Raw genomic sequence first — 20,310 nt, 5'->3', positions numbered from 1 at the left:
TATATATATATATATATATATATATATATATATATATATATATATATATATATATATATATATATATATATATATTAAATTAGAAAAAGTATTTTCAACTGAAAGTAAGGAGCAACATTAAAACTTAAAACGAAGAGAAATTATTAAGTATATGAAGGGGATTGCCCACTCCTCACCTTGCGCTTTACGCTAAAGTTTTTTAGTGCTTTAAAAAAATCATCCTATTGTCCTAACTAACGACCCTTTTGTTTAAGGATTCGCTCTTAGTAAATGGGGACAAGATTCAGACTATAGCGTAAAGAATGAGGTGTTGAGGAGAAGGCAATCTCCTTCATATAAGTAATAATTTCTGTTCGAAATCAGGCCCCACCTCTACGAAAAAATCTCCCTCCCCATGGAAAATTTTTTAGACAATTCAATCCCAGTGGAAATTTACACCAGACAATTACTCTTAACAACTCCACGCGTAAAATAGAGACAGAAAAGAGAAAACAAGACATTTCAAAATAATTTTGTGTAGGAATTCTGGCAAATATCCCCAGTGCCTAATTTCCCCTCACAAGTTCACCTCCGGAAACATACTTCTCAATAGAAAATCCCCCGTGGAAAAACCGCAACAAAAAATCCATCCCCTCCCCATCCGAAAATGCATACATACGGGCAAATTCTATGTAGTAATAGTAGTAGTAGAACAATTTTTTTTGAAAATAATCATTTTTATATAATACCGCAACAAAAGCGGAGCTTGCGAGGATGTGCTAAAATAAAAATAAACCAACATAAAAATAAACAACGAAACACTACAATATAAAACCCCAAAACCAAACATTAAAAAATACAGGAAAATAACCCACTGAAAATACAGTTAAATCTGTTTCGAAAGCATACCTACCGAGCAACTCCATACGTAATTCGGATTTAAACTGGTTAAAATTACTAATGTCCCTCAATATCCTTACTAAGTTTATTCCAAAGCTTGGAAGCTCTCTAAACAAGAGAAAAAGAAGACCTACTAGAAGCAACTCGAGGAACGTTAATATTTCCTCGCATCCAAGTATCGTGTTGGTGAACACTGACCTCTCATAAAATATACCTGCTAAACAATCTGGATTGCCCTCATTATGAGGGCAATCCAAATCCTCTTCTATACAAAAATCAAAGTATAAAAATCACACAATCCGGCTGCAGGTATTATGTTATTTCAGGTAGAAGCTTGAAACCTTTTCAACGGAAAAGGATCTTTCAAATTTTCGAAAAAGTTCGAACGTTGTCTCAATTCTTTAATTACGAGTCTGGAATTACAATGGCCGTTTAATTGGAATAAAGAAGTTTTTTAAAAGTATTAAAAAAATTAGTGTAAAGAGTGAGGTATTGACGCGGGGTCGAACTCCCTCATATACGTATTAATTTCTGTTCGTTTCAAGTTTTAATGTTGCTTCTTACTTTCAGTCGAAAAACCTGGCTTTTTTATTTGATTTCTTTTTTTATGGCACTTGATATTTACCAAGTGGCAGATAGAGATCGCAAGATCCGTCCGTCGGTCTGTCTGTCTGTCTGTCAGTCCTGGTTTCGCTAGTTCGGGCACTTCCAGATAATCTAGTCGATGAAATTTGGCAGGCATATCAGGGGACCAGACCAGATTAAATTATAATAGTCGTTTCCCCGAATCGACCATCTGGGGGGGGGTGGAGGGACGGTTAATTCGGAAAAATTAGAAAAAACGAGGTATTTTGAACTTACGAACGGGTAATCGGATCTTAATGAAATTTGATATTTAGCAGGATCCCATGTTTCAGAGCTCTTATTTTAAATCCCGACTGGATCTGATTACATTGTGGGGAACCGGGGGATGATGTTGACGTTGGAGGGGGGAACCGGAAATCTTGGAAAAGTTTAGAACTTGCTCGGAAAACGCCACAGGCACTCACTGCAGGTAAATAATCCCCCTAAATTCGGATTCGAAAAATGAAGTATTTTTAACTTACGAACGGGTGATCAGATCTTAATGAACTTTGACATTTTGAAGACCTTATGTCTCAGGGCTCTTGTTTTAAATCTCGACCAGATCGGGCGACATTGGGGGGAGTTGGAGGCGGAAACCGGAAATCCCGGACAAGATGAAAAAGTTAGAAAAAACGAGGTATCTTTAACTTAGGAACGTGTGATCTGATTTTAATGAAATTTGATATTTAGAAGGACCTCGTGTCTCAGTTCTTATTTTAATTCCCGGCAAGATCCGGTAGCATGGTTTGGAAGTTGCAGGGGGAAACTGGAAATCTCGGTAAATGCTTCGAGTGAGGATATTGGGATAAAACTTGGTGGGAAGAATAAGCACAAGTCCTAGATACTTGATTGACATAACGGGACCGGATCGGTTGTCTTTGGGGAGTTGGAGAGGGCACTTTCAGTGCTTTAACGATTTCGGTGCCTCTGGACGTGCGAGGATAGTGAAAACTGGTAGTCATGTCAGGGACCTGCACAAATTGACTTGGTATCAGTCGCTTCCCCGATTTGACCATATGGGGGCTGGAAGGGGAGGAAAAATTACGAATATTGGAGGGAGAGGAAAACCTACGAATAGGTGATCGGATTTTATTGAAATTTAATATTTAAAAGGACTTTGTGTCTAGGAGTTCTTATTTCAAATCCCGACCATATCTGGTGATATGGTGGGAGGGGGGTAGAGGGGGAAACGTAAATCTTCGAAAACGCTTATCGTAGAGAGATCGGGATGAAACTTGGTGGGAAGAATAAGCATAAGTCCTAGATACGTGATTGAAATAATTGGACCGGATCTACTCTCTTTGGGAGAGTTGGAAGGGGGGGGGTAGTTGGAGGTATTTTTAACTTATGAACGTGTGATTGGATCTTAATGCAGTTTGATATTTAGAAGGACCTCGTGTCTTACAGCTCTTATTTTAAATACCGGCAAGGTTCGGTGACATGGGGGGAAGCTGGAGGGGGGACCTGGAAATCTTAGGAAACGCTTAGAGTGGAGAGATTGGGATGAAACTTCGTGGAAAGAATAAGCACAAGTCCTAGATACGGGATTGGAATAACCGGACCGGATCTGCTCTCTTCGGGGGACTTCAGGGCGGGATTTAACTCGATTAATTTGGAAAGGTTAGAAAAATTGAGGTATTTTCAACTTACGAACAGGTGTTCAGATCTTAATTAAATTTTACATTTAGAAGAATCCCGACCGGATCTGGTTATATTGGGGGGAGTTGGAGAGGGAAATCAGAAATCTTGGAAAACGCTTAGAGTGGAAAGATCGGGATGAAACTTAGTTGGAAGAATAAACACAAGTCCTAGATATGTGATTAACAAAATTAGAAAATATGAGGGGAGTTGGGAGGGCGAAAGTTTCCAGTGCTTTGGCGATTTCGGTGCTTCTGGACGTGCTAGAACAATGAATATTGATTTGCATGTCAGGGACCTGCACAAATTGACTTGATAATAATCGTTTCCCCGATTCGACCATCTGGGGGGGGGGTGCTCGAGGGAGGGGAAATCGTGAAAATGGAGGTATGTTTATCTTGCGAATGGGTAAACGGATCTTAATGAAACTTGACATATAGAAAGGTCGCATGTCTCAGATGCTCCATTTTCAATTCGGGACATAGGGGGTGGAGGGGAGAAATGAAAATCTTGGAAAACTCTTAGAGTGGAGAGATCGGGATGAAACTTGATGGGAATAATACGAACAAGTTTTAGATACGTGATTGACATAACCGGAACGGATTTGCTGCTTTTGGGGGAGTTAGGGGATTTCTAGTACTTTGGCGAGTTCGAAAAGAAGTACAAGTTATAGATATGTGATTGATATAAGCGGACTAGATCGGATCTATTTGGGGGAGTTGGAGGGATTTCTATTTCATTGGCAATTTCGGTGCTTCTCAGTACCGAGTCTAACTTTATGTTCCAACCTCGTTACAATTGCCATATGAGCTCTTGGCTCTTGTTAATTTTTTTGGGGATGTCCGGCGTCCCCTTCATGGAACCCATAAAAAATTTTCATCTACCCACATGAAAAATTCCTCCAAGGAAAGATACTCCTACGGAACCCTCTCCCCCGTTCCCTCACCAGAAAAAATTCCCCCTGAAAACCTCTGTATATTAAGTGCAAATCATGTTCTGGTCTTGAGACAGCATAGGGGTAGTGAGCCCTAATTTTGTTAATTTCTGCTCCTGTTGGGTTTGACTCAGTTTTCTATTGTAATTTCTGTTCGTTTTGGGTATCCTCTATTTATTGATGCTGATTTGTGGTAGTTTTACGCTTGGTAGATTATTTGATTCAATTTTTGCTCATTTTTGGTTTAATAGATTTCTCTACTTTTCCTTGAAAAGTATATTTTGTGGAAAATGTTTTATCAACTAATCTGGGCTGCATCGGTTGCTAGCAGCCTAGTAAGAGACGATCACGTCCCATACTAAGAAATACAGTAGCCCATAACTCCTAAAAATAGAGTCAGATCGAAACATAAAGAATACTATGAGAATCCCCTTGTTCGAAACCTTAATGTAGGAAACTTACAGCTCCTTGGCTTAAATAACTAAGAACACACATTGGCTTGAAAAATATAAAAAGTTGTTGAACTACGATATTCTGCATCGAGTGCATCTTTTTTTTTTGCTTTTTCTTTTCCGAAGCTTGCGGGTTGCTGGAACACGGTTACACGGGTTACGGGTTACTTGAGAACTGTTTAATGGTTCATTTTAAAGGAAATTGATGAGCGTAAAATTCTTTTGTAATTTACAAAATAATTTTTAAAATAGAATAAATTTTTCACGAAAAACAGTATTTCATGCACAAGATTGATGATTGACGTCATAATCTTAGGTTTTACCATTTATGGCGTAAAAAAAAAATGCGAAATTTTGCTGTTAGCTATAATTGCATCAATATGTAAGGTGTAAAATTTTTATGGGGTCCCAACAATAATGTTGATTGTTTTTTATTCAAACTAGAAAAATGCTTGAAAATTTGTCTAATAGTTTTGTTTTTGTTCGATTTAGTCGACGAAAGTTTTTTCATATTTCACTTCAAAGTTATAATTGTCTCCTAGAACCGAACTTTTTTGGCTCAACTTTTGAGTGCGTGTGCTAACATCTTGTGCTATATTTCCGTGGAAAATAAACTCATTTTTTATTTTATTTTTAGTTATTCGTTCACAATCGCTAAAGTTATTATGTAAAGTGCAAAAATATTTATGATGTTTGAGCAATAATTTCAATTTTTGCTTCAAACTAGAATTAAATATGAGGATTTCAAACATAGCTTTGTTTTTGTTAGGTTTTAACTACTTAGCGCGTGATTTTTTGGGTATATTCTGAACTTAACGTTATAGAATGAGGTTGGTGTGTGCTCAGTTCATTATTTTTGCCTTCGTTTTGTTTTCATTGGCTAATGGGTATGTCAAGACTCGTCTTGAGTCTGTAAGTCTTTCTGATATTGAAGTTTTAACTCTTCATAAAGACCGTATGACGACAGGTCGCCGATCAAGACCAGTTCCACAACTAAGCTGTATTGGAGGAACGGCCGCCAAAGCTTTCAAACCTGATGTCGTACAATGCAAAAATGTTGGAACTGATGGTATTGACGTTCAGTGGAAATGTGAAGCAGACATGTCTTCGGATTATCGTTTTGGACAAATGGATGTAGTTTGCGAAGGTTATAGATACCCAGAAGATCCATACATTCTCAAAGGCTCTTGTGGTTTGGAATATACTTTGGACTACACTGAGTCGGGCCTAAGAAACAAAGTCAAATCTCACGAGAAATTTTCGTATGGCTGGAGGGATAGCTACCTTAACCAAGAGGACAATGGGAAAAGTAGAGAATTTATATTTGCTGATTTACTACTGGTAGCCGCTGTTGGCTTGATTTTTTATGGATTATGTAGAACATGTTTAAGACCTAGGACAGATCAAAGAACTGATACCAGTTCTACCAATGATGACTACCCGGGACATCCTGGATCTGGTAGTGGTTTTGGCTATGGTTTTCGTAGTTTTTACAATCAAGGTGATGCGAGCTGTGGAGCCCAAGCAAGACCTTCGGGACCTGGATTTTGGAGTGGTGCCACGACTGGGGGTCTTATAGGATATTTATTTGGATCCAGAACTGGTTATACAGGAGGTCCATCGACTTACTTAAGGACAACTCCTCGAGCTTACGTTTCTCCTGATCCTTGGGGAGGTACTTCTTCAACAACCGACTCCTCAGGGGCTACTACCTCTCAAACAAGAACAGCTACAGGCTATGCTGGTACAAGAAGGAGATAGATTGCGGATTTGTTTGTTTTATAAGCATCTGAATATTCTAGAAATATTGCCACCCTATAAAATGATTATTTATTTGCTTTATTGAGAAGAAGTGGTACAATTTCGGAAATAACGGTGCTTTGTAGTCGTTTATATATCTTCTTTGTTTTGAATTAAAATTTCTATTAAAAAAAATTACCTCTAAATGGTTTGTTCGGAATAACTGGAAAAATGCTAATATGTCACCATATATTTCAACTCTGACCATGCTCCTTGGTTCTTTACGTGTACCTTTTCATTTACTCCAGCTAAATGTTCGATCTACAAAAAGCAATTATGAACTGAATCAGTACTAATACCAAATTGTTTGGTGTTTAAAATGTGCAGAGGAGATTGACGTCCCTCAGGAGCGAGTGAGAAGAAATACAAGGAAACCAATATGTTTCATAAACCAATGAGCTCTTGGCTCTTGTTAAATTTTGTTGGGATTTCCGGCGTGTACTTTATGGAACCGATGAAAAAATTTTCATCTACCCACATGAAAAATTCCTCCAAGGAAAGATACTTCTACGGGACCCTCTCCCACGATCCCTCACCAGGAAAATCCCCCCTGAAAACGTCTGTATATTAAGTGCAAATTACGTTCTGTTCTTGAGACGGCATAGGTGTTTTGAGCCCTAATTTTGTTAATTTCTGCTCCTGTTGAGTTTGACTCAGTTTTTTATCGTAGTTTCTGTTCGTTTTGGGTATCATCTATTTATTGATGCTGATTGTGGTATTTTTACGCTTGGTAGATTATCTGATTCTATTTTTGCTCATTTTTGGTTTTATGGATTTCTTTACTTTTCCTTGAAAAGCATATTTTGTGTAAAAGTTTTTTTTTAATTAGTCTGGGCTGCAGCGGTAGCTAGCAGCCTAGTATGAGACGATCACGTCCCATACTAAGAAAAACTTTAGCCCATAACTCCTAAAAATAGAGTCAGATCGAAACATAAAGTATACTATTAGAATCGACTTGTCTGAAACCTTAGTGTAGGAAACTTACAGCTCCTTGGCTTGAATAACTAAGAAAATCTATTGGCTTGAAAAATATAAAAGGTGCTTGAACTACGATATTCTGCGTCGAGGGCATCTTTTTTTTTCTTTTTCTTTTCCGAAGCTTTTGGGTTATTGTAACATAGAGCTGTATAATGGATCATTTTATAGTAAATTGATGTGCCTTAAATTCTTGATAATTTACAAAAATAATTTTTAAAATAGAATCAATTTTTCGTGAAAAACAGTATTTTCATGTACAAGATTGATGAATGACGTCATAATCTTAGGTTTTACCATATATGGCGTAAAAAAAATAATGCAAAATTATAACGTTAGCTATAATTACATCGGAACAGAATCGCTAATATTATTATGCAAATTGCAAAAAAATTTATGGGGTCCCAGCAATAATGTTGATTTTTTTTTATTCAAAAATCACTTGAAAATTATTCTTTTGAATTATTTTCAAAAAACCTTTTGAAAAGTTGAAACTATGCTTGATTTTCCTTCGTTTTGCCTTCGTTTTGTTTTCATTGGCTAATGTGTATGGCAAAGACGAGTCTGTAAGTCTTTCTGATATTGAAGTTTTAACTCTTCATAAAGACCGTATGACGACAGGTCGCCGATCAAGACCAGTTCCACAACTAAGCTGTATTGGAGGAACGGCCGCCAAAGCTTTCAAACCTGATGTTGTACAATGCAAAAATGTTGGAACTGATGGCACTTACGTTCAGTGGAAATGTGAAGCAGACATGTCGTTGGATTATCGTTTTGGACAAATGAATGTAGTTTGCGAAGGTTATAGATACCCAGAAGATCCATACATTCTCAATGGCTCGTGTGGGTTGGAATATACTTTGGACTACACTGAGTCTTGCCTAAGAAACAAAGTCAAATCTCACGAGAAATTTTCGTATGGCTGGAGTGATAGCTACCCTAACCAAGGGGACAAGGGGAAAAGTAGAGAATTTAAATTTGCTGATTTATTACTATTGCTTGCTGTTTGCTTGATTTTTTATATATTATGTTGCTTGATTTCTTATGGATTATACTAGCTGTTGGGGTGGCGCTTCGCGCCACCCCAACACCTAGTTGGTGGGGGCGCTTCGCGCCCCCCCCAAGCCCCCCCGCGCGCGTAAGTCGTTACGCGCCATAATAGTTACGCGCCATTGTAGTTGTGTCCCTATGTCCCACCTGTGAATATAGATAGATATATATATATATGGTTTTAACTACGTAAAACTTGCAAATATACAACATTCTTTGCTGTCCCATTGTCTTTGCATATAAATAGATTGTCAGGTTTACCGACTCTTGAACATGCAACATATAATGGTCCATGGGAAAACAATCTGTATTCAGATCTATACCTCATGATTCTAATGATTGCCCTTGAGCTTTGTTGATGGTGATTGCTAATCGGCCATTCCCTGTCCCGGTGTCCCGGTCGTCATTTACATCCCCCTGTTTCCTCCGGTGTCCCCGTTGTAGTTGTGTCCCTGTGTCCCGGTCGTCATTTATATTCCCTGTGTCCCGGTCGTCATTTGTATCCCGGTGTCCCGGTCTGTATATACATTCGTTTTTTAATTTTGTTTTTCTCCTTTATTTTTTTCCTTTTTTTTTCTTTTTTAGCTTATTTAGATTTTTAGATTTTTTAGTTTTTTTATTAGTTTTTAGTTTTTTTTTCTTTTTAGTTTTTTTGTCCCGGTCGTCATTTATATCCCCCTGTTTCCCCCGGTGTCCCCGTTGTAGTTGTGTCCCTGTGTCCCGGTCGTCATTTATATTCCCTGTGTCCCGGTCGTCATTTGTATCCCGGTGTACCGGTCTGTATATACATTCGTTTTTTAGTTTTGTTTTTCTCCTTTATTTTTTTCCTTTTTTTTTCTTTTTTAGTTTATTTAGATTTTTAGATTTTTTAGTTTTTTTATTAGTTTTTAGTTTTTTTTTCTTTTTAGTTTTTTTTGTAGTTTTTACCTTCTTTTTAGTTTTGTTAATTTTTTTTTTTACTTATGTCCTGGTCGTCATTTATACTCCCTATGTCCCGGTGCTTTGTTGATTGCTAATAAAACATTCCTTTTGTCCTGGTCGCTTTCTCTTTGAGTGTCGTCATTTATTTTTTTCTTTTTTAGTTCTTTTAGTTTTTACCTTTTTTAGTTTTTTTTAGTTTTTTAGATGAAAATTTTTTTTAGTTTTTTCCTTTTTTTCTTTTTAGTTTTTATTGGTTTTTACCTTTATGTTAGCTTATTTTTCAGTTTTTTCCTTTTTTTTTAGTTTTTTTTTATTTTTTATTTTTTTTAGTTTTTTACCTTTTTTTAGTTTTTTTAGTTTTTTTAGTTTTTTTAGTTTTTTAGCTTTTTTACTTTTTTTATTAGTTTTTAGTTTTTTTGTAGTTTTTGCCTTTTTTTAGTTTTTTCAGTTTTTTTTTTAGTTTTTTATTGGTTTTTACCTTTATTTTAGCTTATTTTTCAGTTTTTTCCTTTTTTTAGTTTTTTTTAGTTTTTAGTTTTTTTAGTTTTTTACCTTTTTTTAGTTTTTTAGTTTTTTTAGTTTTTTAGCTTTTTTATTTTTTTATTAGTTTTTAGTTTTTTTTGTAGTTTTTGCCTTTTTTTTAGTTTTTTTAGTTTTTTAGCTTTTTTATTAGTTTTTAGTTTTTTTTGTAGTTTTTGCCTTTTTTTAGTTTGACAACTTATTTTTATATATATAGATAGTTTTTTTTTTACTTATGTCCTGGTCGTCATTTATACTCCCTGTGTCCCGGTGCTTTGTTGATTGCTAATCGAACATTCCTTTTGTCCTGGTCGCTTTCTCTTTGAGTGTCGTCATTTATTAGTTTTTTCCTTTTTTTCTTTTTAGTTTTTTATTGGTTTTTACCTTTATTTTAGCTTATTTTTCAGTTTTTTCCTTTTTTTTAGTTTTTTTTTCATTTTTTATTTTTTTTAGTTTTTTACCTTTTTTTAGTTTTTTTAGTTTTTTTAGTTTTTTAGCTTTTTTACTTTTTTTATTAGTTTTTAGTTTTTTTTTGTAGTTTTTGCCTTTTTTTAGTTTTTTCAGTTTTTTTTTTAGTTTTTTATTGGTTTTTACCTTTATAGTTTTTTTAGTTTTTTAGCTTTTTTATTTTTTTTATTGGTTTTTAGTTTTTTTTGTAGTTTTTGCCTTTTTTTAGTTTTTTCAGTTTTGACGTCACCTGATCCAGTTTTTTCAGGTGACGTCACCTGACACATCCATCCACACATCCACAGACAGACAACTTATTTTTATATATATAGATAGATAGAATATGTTTAAGACCTAGGACAGATCAACGAACTGATACCAGTTCTACCAATGATGACTTACTGGGACATCCTGGATCTGGTAGTGGTTTTAGCTATGGTTTTCGAAGTTTTTACACTCAAGGTGATGCGAGCTGTGTAGCCCAAGCGAGACCTTCGGGACCTGGATTTTGGAGTGGTGCCACGACAGGGGGAACTGATACCAGTTCTACCAATGACTCCTCAGAAGCTACTACCTCTGAAACAAGGACAGTAAACAGGGGATGTTCTTCTTCAACAACCCACTCCTCAGGGGCTACTGCATCTCAAACAAGGACAGCTACAGGCTATGCTGGTACAAGAAGGAAATAGATTGCGGATTTGTTTGTTTCAGAAGCATTTGAATATTTTAGAAATATTGCCACCCTATAAAATGACTAATTTTTTGCTTTATTGAGAAGAAGTTGCGCAATTTCGGAATAGTGGTGCTTTGCGGTCGTTTATATATCTTCTTTATTTTGAATTAAAATTTCTAGTTAAAAAAAAACTGCCTCTAAATGGTTTTTCGGAGTAACTGGATAAATGCTAATATGTCACTATATATTTCAACCTTGACCATACTCCTTGGTTCTTTACGTGTACCTTTCATTTACTCCAGCTAGTCATTCTTAAGTTACACCCTTTTAACAACCCTCTACACATAACATGATTTTGATTTAGTTCAACACTCCCCTCAATATACCTTAAAAGACTCATTTTAATGCCCTTCGTGTTTTGGAGTAGTAGAAGTCAAACATGTATACCTTTTCTTTTCTCAACAACAAGTACTATATGTAAAGACTTGAACGAACTGCCTAACCTACAGCCCTTGCCCTGAGGGCTCAGGGGGGGAGCATCCCCGGACGCATAATTCCTTAACCGTTCAACAATGCTGATAAAAGATGTCTCAGTGCTTTGTTTGGATATTTGCTCTGGGAAATGGGGTGGGGGCTGTCAACCGTGGATGCATTGTTATATATTCTTTAGACTAGTATAAACAAAATTTGCATTGCACAATTTCAATGAAATGTGTTTGGCGAAAAGAGCGGTAGTTGATGGGGAGAGGCTAGCTGGTCTCCATCTCTTTTAACTTCTAAAAAAGAGCCAGAGCCTCCAATTTCAACAAAACGTGCCTTTAAAGTTTATACAACCGTCCCTTCTATAAGAATCTTAAATGCCCTAGGAGCATAACTTACAACTCTTACCCCCAGGCCCCGGTGGTTTGTATCAGCTCTAAAAGCCTTTTTATATGATCTTTGCATTATTTTGAATATAAGGATTGTCACAAAATTTCTATTGGATTTATTTTGGGAAAAAAAGACGTGTGTGTTTTAGGTGCACTCTGGTAGCTATAATTCTTAAAAATGGCACTATAACTTCTCATTACCAATCCAATGAGTTCCCTCCAAAGCCAGTACGACCACCCTTTCTATAAAAAAAAACTTATATACCCCCAGGGTATAACTTACTACCCTTGCCCTGAGAGCTGGAAGGGGGTTGTCTTCCTCACAGACATAATTTCTGGGCCCTTCAATTATGGTGAACAAATTTGCAAACTCCAGATTTCGATTGGAGGTGTTTGGATAAATGATGGACGGGGGGGGGGGGGCTGGTTACTTTAAATCATTTCTGACTCTTAAAATTGGGAACTATAACTTCCAATTTCAAATCAAATGAGCCCCGTCTGAAGTTAATACTACCGCCCATTCCATAAAAACCTCATATGTCACCAGGGCTTGACTTACAATCCTTACCTAGGGCCTTGGGGGGGGGGGTTGTCCACCTTAGAGGTATTATTGTATGTTCTTTGCACTATTTTCACAATTTCAATCAGATTTTTTGTTAAAAAGAAGGGGTTGTTGGAGGTGGGACTAGTTACCCTCGTTCACATTTGATTCTTGAAAGGGAACTAAAACTTCTAATGTCCAACCAAATGTCCAACATCCTCTAATGTTAAACAACCATCCCTTTCATAAAAAAGCTAAATGCCCCAGGGCATAACTTACAACCCTTGCCCCTAGCCTCTGGTGGTTTGTATCAACCTAAAAGTATTTTGATTACAATTTTGAGTAAAAAGGGCACTATAATATCCAATTTCAAATCAAATGAGCCATGTTTGAACTTTATATGACCGCCCATTCTATAAGAAACCTGATATACCCCCAGTATATGACTTACAACCCTATCCCCAGGTCACTAGAGGGTTTTGTCAAACCTAGATGCATTTTTATATGATTTTTGGACTATTTTGAATAATTTTTATTAGATTTCCATATTGGACTCAATATTACTACTACCACTACTAACAAATCACTCTAGCACAAAGCCACCTGAGGCCAACCCATCTACGCAAGCTCCTCTATCATCCCAATCTATTCAAAGCCTCCCTCTTTATACCCTCTAAGGAAGTTCATATTTCCTTCTAATTTTTCTTTATGACATCCTCCCACCTCCACTGTGGATGACCAGCTTTCCGTTTAGCCCTAGACAGTTCGTCGAAAACGACAATCTTTGGCAATCTATCATCCTTCATTCGCAGAACCTGCTCTATCCTTGTCAACCTTTCTTTCACATTGAACCACATTTTTTGTAGAGTCTACTGTTTGAAATATGGTCAATCATCTGTGTACCCGGAACAATCCATATGCGATTTCTCTGGAAAACACCTAACAAATTTTCATATGCTTTTTGGAGCGCCCGTGTTTCAGAGCCATACTTGGCAACTGTCATCACTGTAACTTCGTATATTCTAATCTTGGTTTGCACACTTATCTTCCTATTCTTTCAAACTTTTTTTTAACTGTGATTAAAACACCCTGAGCCTTTGCTATTCTGCTTTTGTGTTCTTCACTGCTTCCACCGTCTCAATTAATGATGCTAACAAGGTAAATGAAGCTTTTCACCTGATCAATCATTTCGTTTCCCAGCTTCACCTTTTCACCATTCCTAGGCTTAATGGCTTACTTTTCTTAGCATTTATTTTCAAACCTATTCTAGCACCCTGAACTCGAATAATCTCTAGAAAATCATTCATCTTGCTCACGCTTTCATATAGGACGCTTAAATCGTCAGCGTAATCTAAGTCCAGAAGAGTTTTTCCTCCCATTTCCCAGATGTTATCCCCATTTGATTCCGTGTTTCCCATTACCTTTCCTGTTCTTCTTAAGACACAATCCGTCAAAATGATCCATATAATGGGCGATATTTAATACGAAACCAGCTGCTGACCTCATTTCTTATCTTAAACGCGAGAATGTTATTCTCGTACCTAGTACTAATAACTTTAATGTATTCGTCTGGTATACAATGCTAAAACCTTCGCTATAGCTCTCCTATCAACAGAATCGAACACTTGTTCATAATCTATAAAACTGAGGACCAAAGGTATTTGATAACTCAGGCACTTGTCAATTATTAAGCTAAGAATGAGAATTTTGGTCGACACATACTCTACCTTTTGTCTAACCGCACTGTTCTTCTCTTAAAACTTTGTCTTCAGCATCTCTCAGTCTAAAAAGTATCATATTAGTAACTAATTAGCTATCTACAGAGACCAGACTAATGCATTGATAATTATCCCACTCAATCTTATCACCTTTCTTATACAATGGTTTAATTAAGTTTTCTCTAAATTCGCTGAGTACTTTCCCTTTTCAAAAATCGTATTTAAAATCTTCAGTAACTTATTTTTAACCTCATAGCCGCCATACTTAAGAAACACATTTACCACACTATTAGCACCTGGAGCCTTATTAATTTTTAATCCTTTTATTACTGTTGCTAATTCCTCCTCACAAAGCAAATTTTCCTTCACGTCCAAGGTATCACAATCTTTTCATTTTCTTATATATCTTGTCTTGCAACTCTATTTCGGTTTCGGTTTTCGGCACATTCTCAAAATGTTCTACCCCACTCTTTAACCATTTCCTTGTCACTAATTATTGTCCCCTTCCTATCTTTAACTGGCACAAATCCAGATTGACTGCTCCCTCTCTGTCAATATAATGTTTACTACTATGCCGTCTAGCTGTATCTTCCAGATCTACGACAATTTCATCTATGCCACTTCACATCTCCGTAATCCATATTTTGAAGCTTTCTCCTCTTTCTTTACGTTCGTTTTGTTTTCATATGATCTGTCACTCAGTTGATTCTAGTACAAGCCTATTCTTCTCTAAATTAATAAATCTTTTTCACTAATATTCTTAGCTGCTGCAGTCCTAAATTTCTTCCCCAAGACACCATCAGCGACTTCACAAATTGTTTTCCTAAAATTACTCCATCCGTCTTCTACCTTGTCAAATCTTAAACTCTCCAGTTTAGTTTTCAACTGTTCCTGGAAAGATGCTCTCAAATTCTCATCTTGGAGTCCACGTCAAAACTTCCCGGGAGGTAGTTGCCCTTCTGAAATTTCAGCTTTAAATTAACCCTGGACACTACCAGATGGTGGTCTTTCCTTTTAGCATCAATAAGAGCACTCCTATATACCTTAGTACCTTGTATTGATCCTGCCAATCTTTGGTTCACAATAACATAATCAGTAACGTTTGATGTCTTACCATCACGTGAAGACCATGTTAATTTATGGGCCATTTTGTGACTAAAGACCGTATTGGTTATAACTAGATTGTTATACCTACAAAATTGCAACAGTCAGTAGCCATTACTGTTTTCTTGTCCTACACCAACTTTACCTAGGTTAGGATACCATATATTTCTATGGACTTGGGCGTAGAAATCTCCTAATAAAAACATCATATTTCTACCTGGGACCCTGTCGATTTGCTCCAGTAACTGTAAGTAAAATAATAATAATATTTTTTTTTTTTTAACCCACTAAAGTACAAGGCAAGGGGAGTAAATAAATGAGAATGAAAGAAAAATAACACAACTATCCAAGCGATAAAACATATACAATACAACCATAACGCAACTAACGAAAGAATCTCTAAAAGATAACACAACTATAAAACGAAAACAGGTGAAAACTAAGGGATAAATAAACGAACTAAGGGGTGGAAGGGGCCCAGAGAAAAAATGTATTTCTTTTCAAATTTTGAGCCTAACTTTCGCAAAGAAGTAATAGTTTTTGAAGCCCCGTAATATCGAATTATTTTCTTGTTCCTATAAGACCGATGTAAATAAAGCAGAAACTTACAATAGCGGAAATATAATATACGCAATTCAGCCAAATCCTTTTTTTCAGGATAGGTGAAATACCAGACACGAAAAGTATTGAATGGTCACAAAAGCTACTATACAGCAATGCAAGCGCTTTTCGAGAATAATGACCACGATTAGCTACTATTTTACCATAACCCACTTTAAGTTTTTCTTTAACATCCCGTACAATATTGGTCTTAAAAGATTATAAATTCGAACAAATATGGGTGCCTAACCACCACAAATCAGAGACACAATGGACAGAGAAGTTTGAACACGAAAGACAAATGTGCATAGACTTTGCACATTGGAAACACTTTGGAAATGTCTTGAAATAGATGATATAGAATTCGAGAGGCTAGATCTGGAACGGCTTAAAAGAAGTATATCATCCGCATAATATAAGAGACATTTACCAAATCACAAAAAAGAAAGGGTATAATTTGGGATAGCACACTGTGGATGCAAATACTGAAAAGATACGGTGAAAGAACACCACCTTGACGCACTCCCGAACGGATTGGAATATTCACATAAGAATTAAAGTGAAACATTAACCGAACATAAGAATTGCTATACCAAAACTGGAGAACCTGAACGACAGAAACGTTGACTCCAGGACTGACAAGGGAAAACATAACTTGAGCATGACAAACACTGTCAAAAGCTTTAGACAGGTCCAGGGCACAAAAATGGACCTCAGGGCCACTGGCTTGAGCCTTTAAAAGGACAGAGGTTAAAACAAGATTGGCATGCTGGCAACCAATACGCTGCCTAAATTCAAACTGATTTTGACTGTTATCCATAATTTTTGTTGCAAAAGGTAACAAGACATACTCAAAACTTTGCTTAAATTACAGGCCACGGTTATGGGTCTATAGGAATCACAACTTAAAGGATCGTTTCCACGCTTTAGCACCAAGGTTACTGCACCACTTAGAGAGGAGTCAGGCAAATTTGGGATGCCAGAGAGGATCCCAAGCAAATTTGGAAAAGTAGTAACAGGTGGACCACTAAGTCTCACGACTTCGTTCGAAGATGAGACAGCAATACCATCATGATCAACAGATATCGATTTAAGTTGTTTAATACTTTAGAGTACTTGTTCACAGGAGATCGGGATTATATGCTTCCGCTGCAGCTTCAGGGGAACTAAATCACTAAAGAGATACGAGAAACGAGAATGCATAGCATAGGTAATGATAGTGAAAATATTAGAATTTTGCTTAATCCAAGAAGCCACAGGAATAACATCACTAGAAGCAGAGGGTTCCAGCCTTGAAGAATTGATCACTTGTCTCCATTGAGAAGCAGTTTTGGGAAATTTGGAGCCGTTATACCGTACACTACGCAGATACTGCTTGAATTCTTCTTTGGTCTTCTTTTTAATATCAAAAACGTGGCATACTTTTGGGCGACCGTAGGCGATCCAGATACGAAGCCAGAATTTCGTTCTATTTTTAATGCCTTTTAATTCAGGGTCATCTTTCCAAATGGAACTACGAGTTTTTAACGAACTCGGACACGAGGGACGGCAACAGCTTCTGCTTGTTTCAAGCAGGCAACGATTTGAAGGTATTTTGTGTTTAACAGGGAGCGAGCATTTGGTAAATAAACACTAGTGCACAGCAAGCTCAACGGGATTTGAATATTTGAGAGGAGAGCAGCAAGGGTAGAAATATAATGGAAGGTCAGTTTTTCTCCATTCACTTTTATAACACCGCTTCTTATCAAGTTTATTGGAAGTTACAGGCAACCGGGATTGTGAAAAACAAATGGAGACGCTTAAGGATCGCGGGAGATGGTGGTAATCACGCTAATCCTCGTCCACATGTACATCCGAGGAAGACCCCGGAGCAGAGCATGCACAATGGTCAATGCTGTGCAGAGTTCCACTGTTATGAATGTACGTGTGTCTATAATCTTTTGGGATAATACGGAAGGTAAAGCACTCTAAAATAGAAACTAGCAGGTAAAGACTCTAAAATAAGTTCAGCGTGGCTTGAAGTATTGCATAAATCACGGTCGAAGTCGCCCATTAGAACCCAATCTCATCCATGACTTTCAATATTTTTGATCAACCTGCTGATGGAGGAGCACACAGTTGCAAATTTTGTCAGAGAAGACAGTAAATTCTGGTTATGAGGAAGGTAAACATTCACCAGTACAAGATTACCAATCCTAATAGCCAAAAAATTATCAGCCTAGTGGTATAATACAAAAGCGAGGATAAGGACAGGAGTTTAACTAGGCAAGCAAGTCCACCTGAGGGTCTCCCTTTGGTTTTACGAGGGTTTGCTGTATAAGCAATGCAATCGTCACATCTACGGAGCAAATTGATACTGATTTGTGGTGGAATATGCTCTTGGAGAAAGAAGACATCAAAATCATTCAATTTTTGGCTAATTGAATGATATTTGTCCTTTGTGCCATTGATTTTGAATGAACATATGTTAAGTTGAAATTGGCAGTCATTTCTTTGCCTTTTGGCTCTTTTTGATAACATTCTGAATGACACGACACTTAAGACTAAAAGCAAAATGAGTATCCCCGCAGCTAGCACACTTTGGGATGCCTTGGTATCGAGTGTCTTTTGTAGAAACATGGGAACCAGCACATCTAGGACATTTACTAGCTTGGTCGCATTTTGCTGCTAGGTGATGCGGCGATTGACACTTGTGGCAGCAACGAGGGGTCCATATATATTAATAATATGAAAAAAACTTCGTTTTCTTAAAGAGTTAAAGAGGCTGCGTCCCAAAGTCGAACCTTAAAACGTACAGGAATTAGAAGAGGCAGTTGGGGGGCTGCCGCCCCCCAAACCCCCCGCTTTTAAAGACTCTTTTGTACAGGTTTTTTGTTTTTTTTTGCTAACCCCCCACTCTTGGCTTTGGAAAGGCCCCCTTTTAATTAACAAAAAATTGAAATGAATGAATAATGGAATAACTTCGAAAAATGTTAAACACAAGAGGACAGGAGAACCATTGCGCCGAAACTAGTAATTAGTAACAATGAAGTCCCCCCACAAAAAAAACACCTGAACAAAAGAGTCTTTAAAAGCGGGGGGTTTGGGGGGCGGCAGCCCCCCAACTGCCTCTTTCAATTCCTGTACGTTTTAAGGTTCGACTTTGGGACGCAGCCTCTTTAACTCTAAGAAAACGAAGTTTTTTTTCATATTATTTCTGTACTTTTTTCTACAATCCATGGTGGATGTAATTTAATAATTCCTGTACTCCTCGTACAGGAATTAGGAGAGGAAATTGGGTGGCTGCCGCCCCCCCGCTTTTAAATCATTGTATAAAATAGAAAAAAATAGATAGAATGACCGAAATGTTTCTTTTGCTCATAAGAAGCTAATATTCTGTTATCTCTCAAATGATAAGCTGTCCAGGTGTTATCAAAATTTTTTTTATGTTGTGAAAAAAACCGCCCGTAAGGGACTTGAGCCCTTGACCCGAGGATTAAAAGTCCCACGCTCTACCGACTGAGCTAATCACTTGCATGTGTGTAAATATAACTTCTAAATAACTTTTAAAAATTTCAAATTAACATGGGCTCTTATGGAGAGAAATGCGTTAATTAAGTAGCTAATGCGTGGTTTCTGGAAAACAGGGAAGGAGTTATCGGATCGAGCTGAAATTTCGCGGATATGCTCTTGGGCCGTAAGGGACCTTAACTTGTGAATTTCAGCCCGATCGAACAACGTTAAAAGGGGGTGGGGTTGGGGGGTCGAAACTTTCGGGGGGTTAAGATTTTCCTACGAAAATTTCCAGGAAAATTACTCGGAGAATTCCGCATCGAATGAGTCTTCTTACACCCAGATCCGATGTCGGCTGTGACCTGTAGGCGTCTAGGAAAAAAAAGAAAATGAACATTAAGTGGCTATGCGTGGTTTCTGGAAAACAGGGAAGGAGTTATCGGATCGAGCTGAAATTTCGCGGATAAGCTCCTGGGAATTTCAGCCCGATCGGACAACGTTAAAGGGGGGCTGGGGTTGACGGGTCGAAACTTTCGGCCAGATTTTCCCCATGAAGGAAAAGTTGGAGGGAGATGAAATTTGGCAGGTTTCTTATTTGGAGCTCGGGCTACGAAATGCATCCCTCCCCATCCCTCTGCGACCACTAGAACCGAAGATCGCTTAACATTGTCGTGGGTCGCCTCTTTATAGAGGCACGAGTGTGCCTCCTTGAAAACTTGGAATATTTCATATCTCATTTTTAAGCGCAACCGGCAAGCATTAGAGATCGCAATAGCGTCTTGGAAAGACACTGTCACTGAGGCCGAGCTGCCAATCCTATTTGCATCAACAACACCATCGCGACCAATAAACAGCTCCGCCGCACTAGCTTTATTTACGCCTTTCACAATTCCAAAGAGTTTGTATTCTTTGAGTCTGATGTCACAGCTATTTAGTACGCTAGAAGTAGCGTCACAGAAATCTTTTGCTGCAGTAGTGTCAATCCGAACGAAAAGCTTATCACCTAAGGCTCTTACACTATGAATAACTTCATGACTACGGATTTTGGCAATTGCATCCTTACGTTTAATTGGA

The 20,310-nt window shown here is 37.4% G+C and overlaps 2 protein-coding genes across 2 annotated transcripts in view; both read left to right on the top strand.

Annotated features, from left to right (window-relative positions):
* The window catches only part of LOC136029535 (uncharacterized), a 327,964-nt gene that overhangs the window by 72,778 nt on the left and 234,876 nt on the right, over nt 1–20,310 (top strand). The window lies entirely within an intron of this gene.
* On the top strand, nt 82–8,485 carry LOC136029536 (store-operated calcium entry-associated regulatory factor-like). The gene has a single exon (XM_065708006.1). The coding sequence runs from the start codon at nt 5,353–5,355 to the stop codon at nt 6,286–6,288; it is 936 nt and encodes a 311-aa protein (XP_065564078.1). The 5' UTR covers nt 82–5,352; the 3' UTR covers nt 6,289–8,485.

This window comes from Artemia franciscana, chromosome 7, assembly GCF_032884065.1.
Source record: "Artemia franciscana chromosome 7, ASM3288406v1, whole genome shotgun sequence".
Taxonomy (NCBI): domain Eukaryota; kingdom Metazoa; phylum Arthropoda; class Branchiopoda; order Anostraca; family Artemiidae; genus Artemia; species Artemia franciscana.
This window is presented reverse-complemented; position numbering and strand designations above follow the sequence as displayed.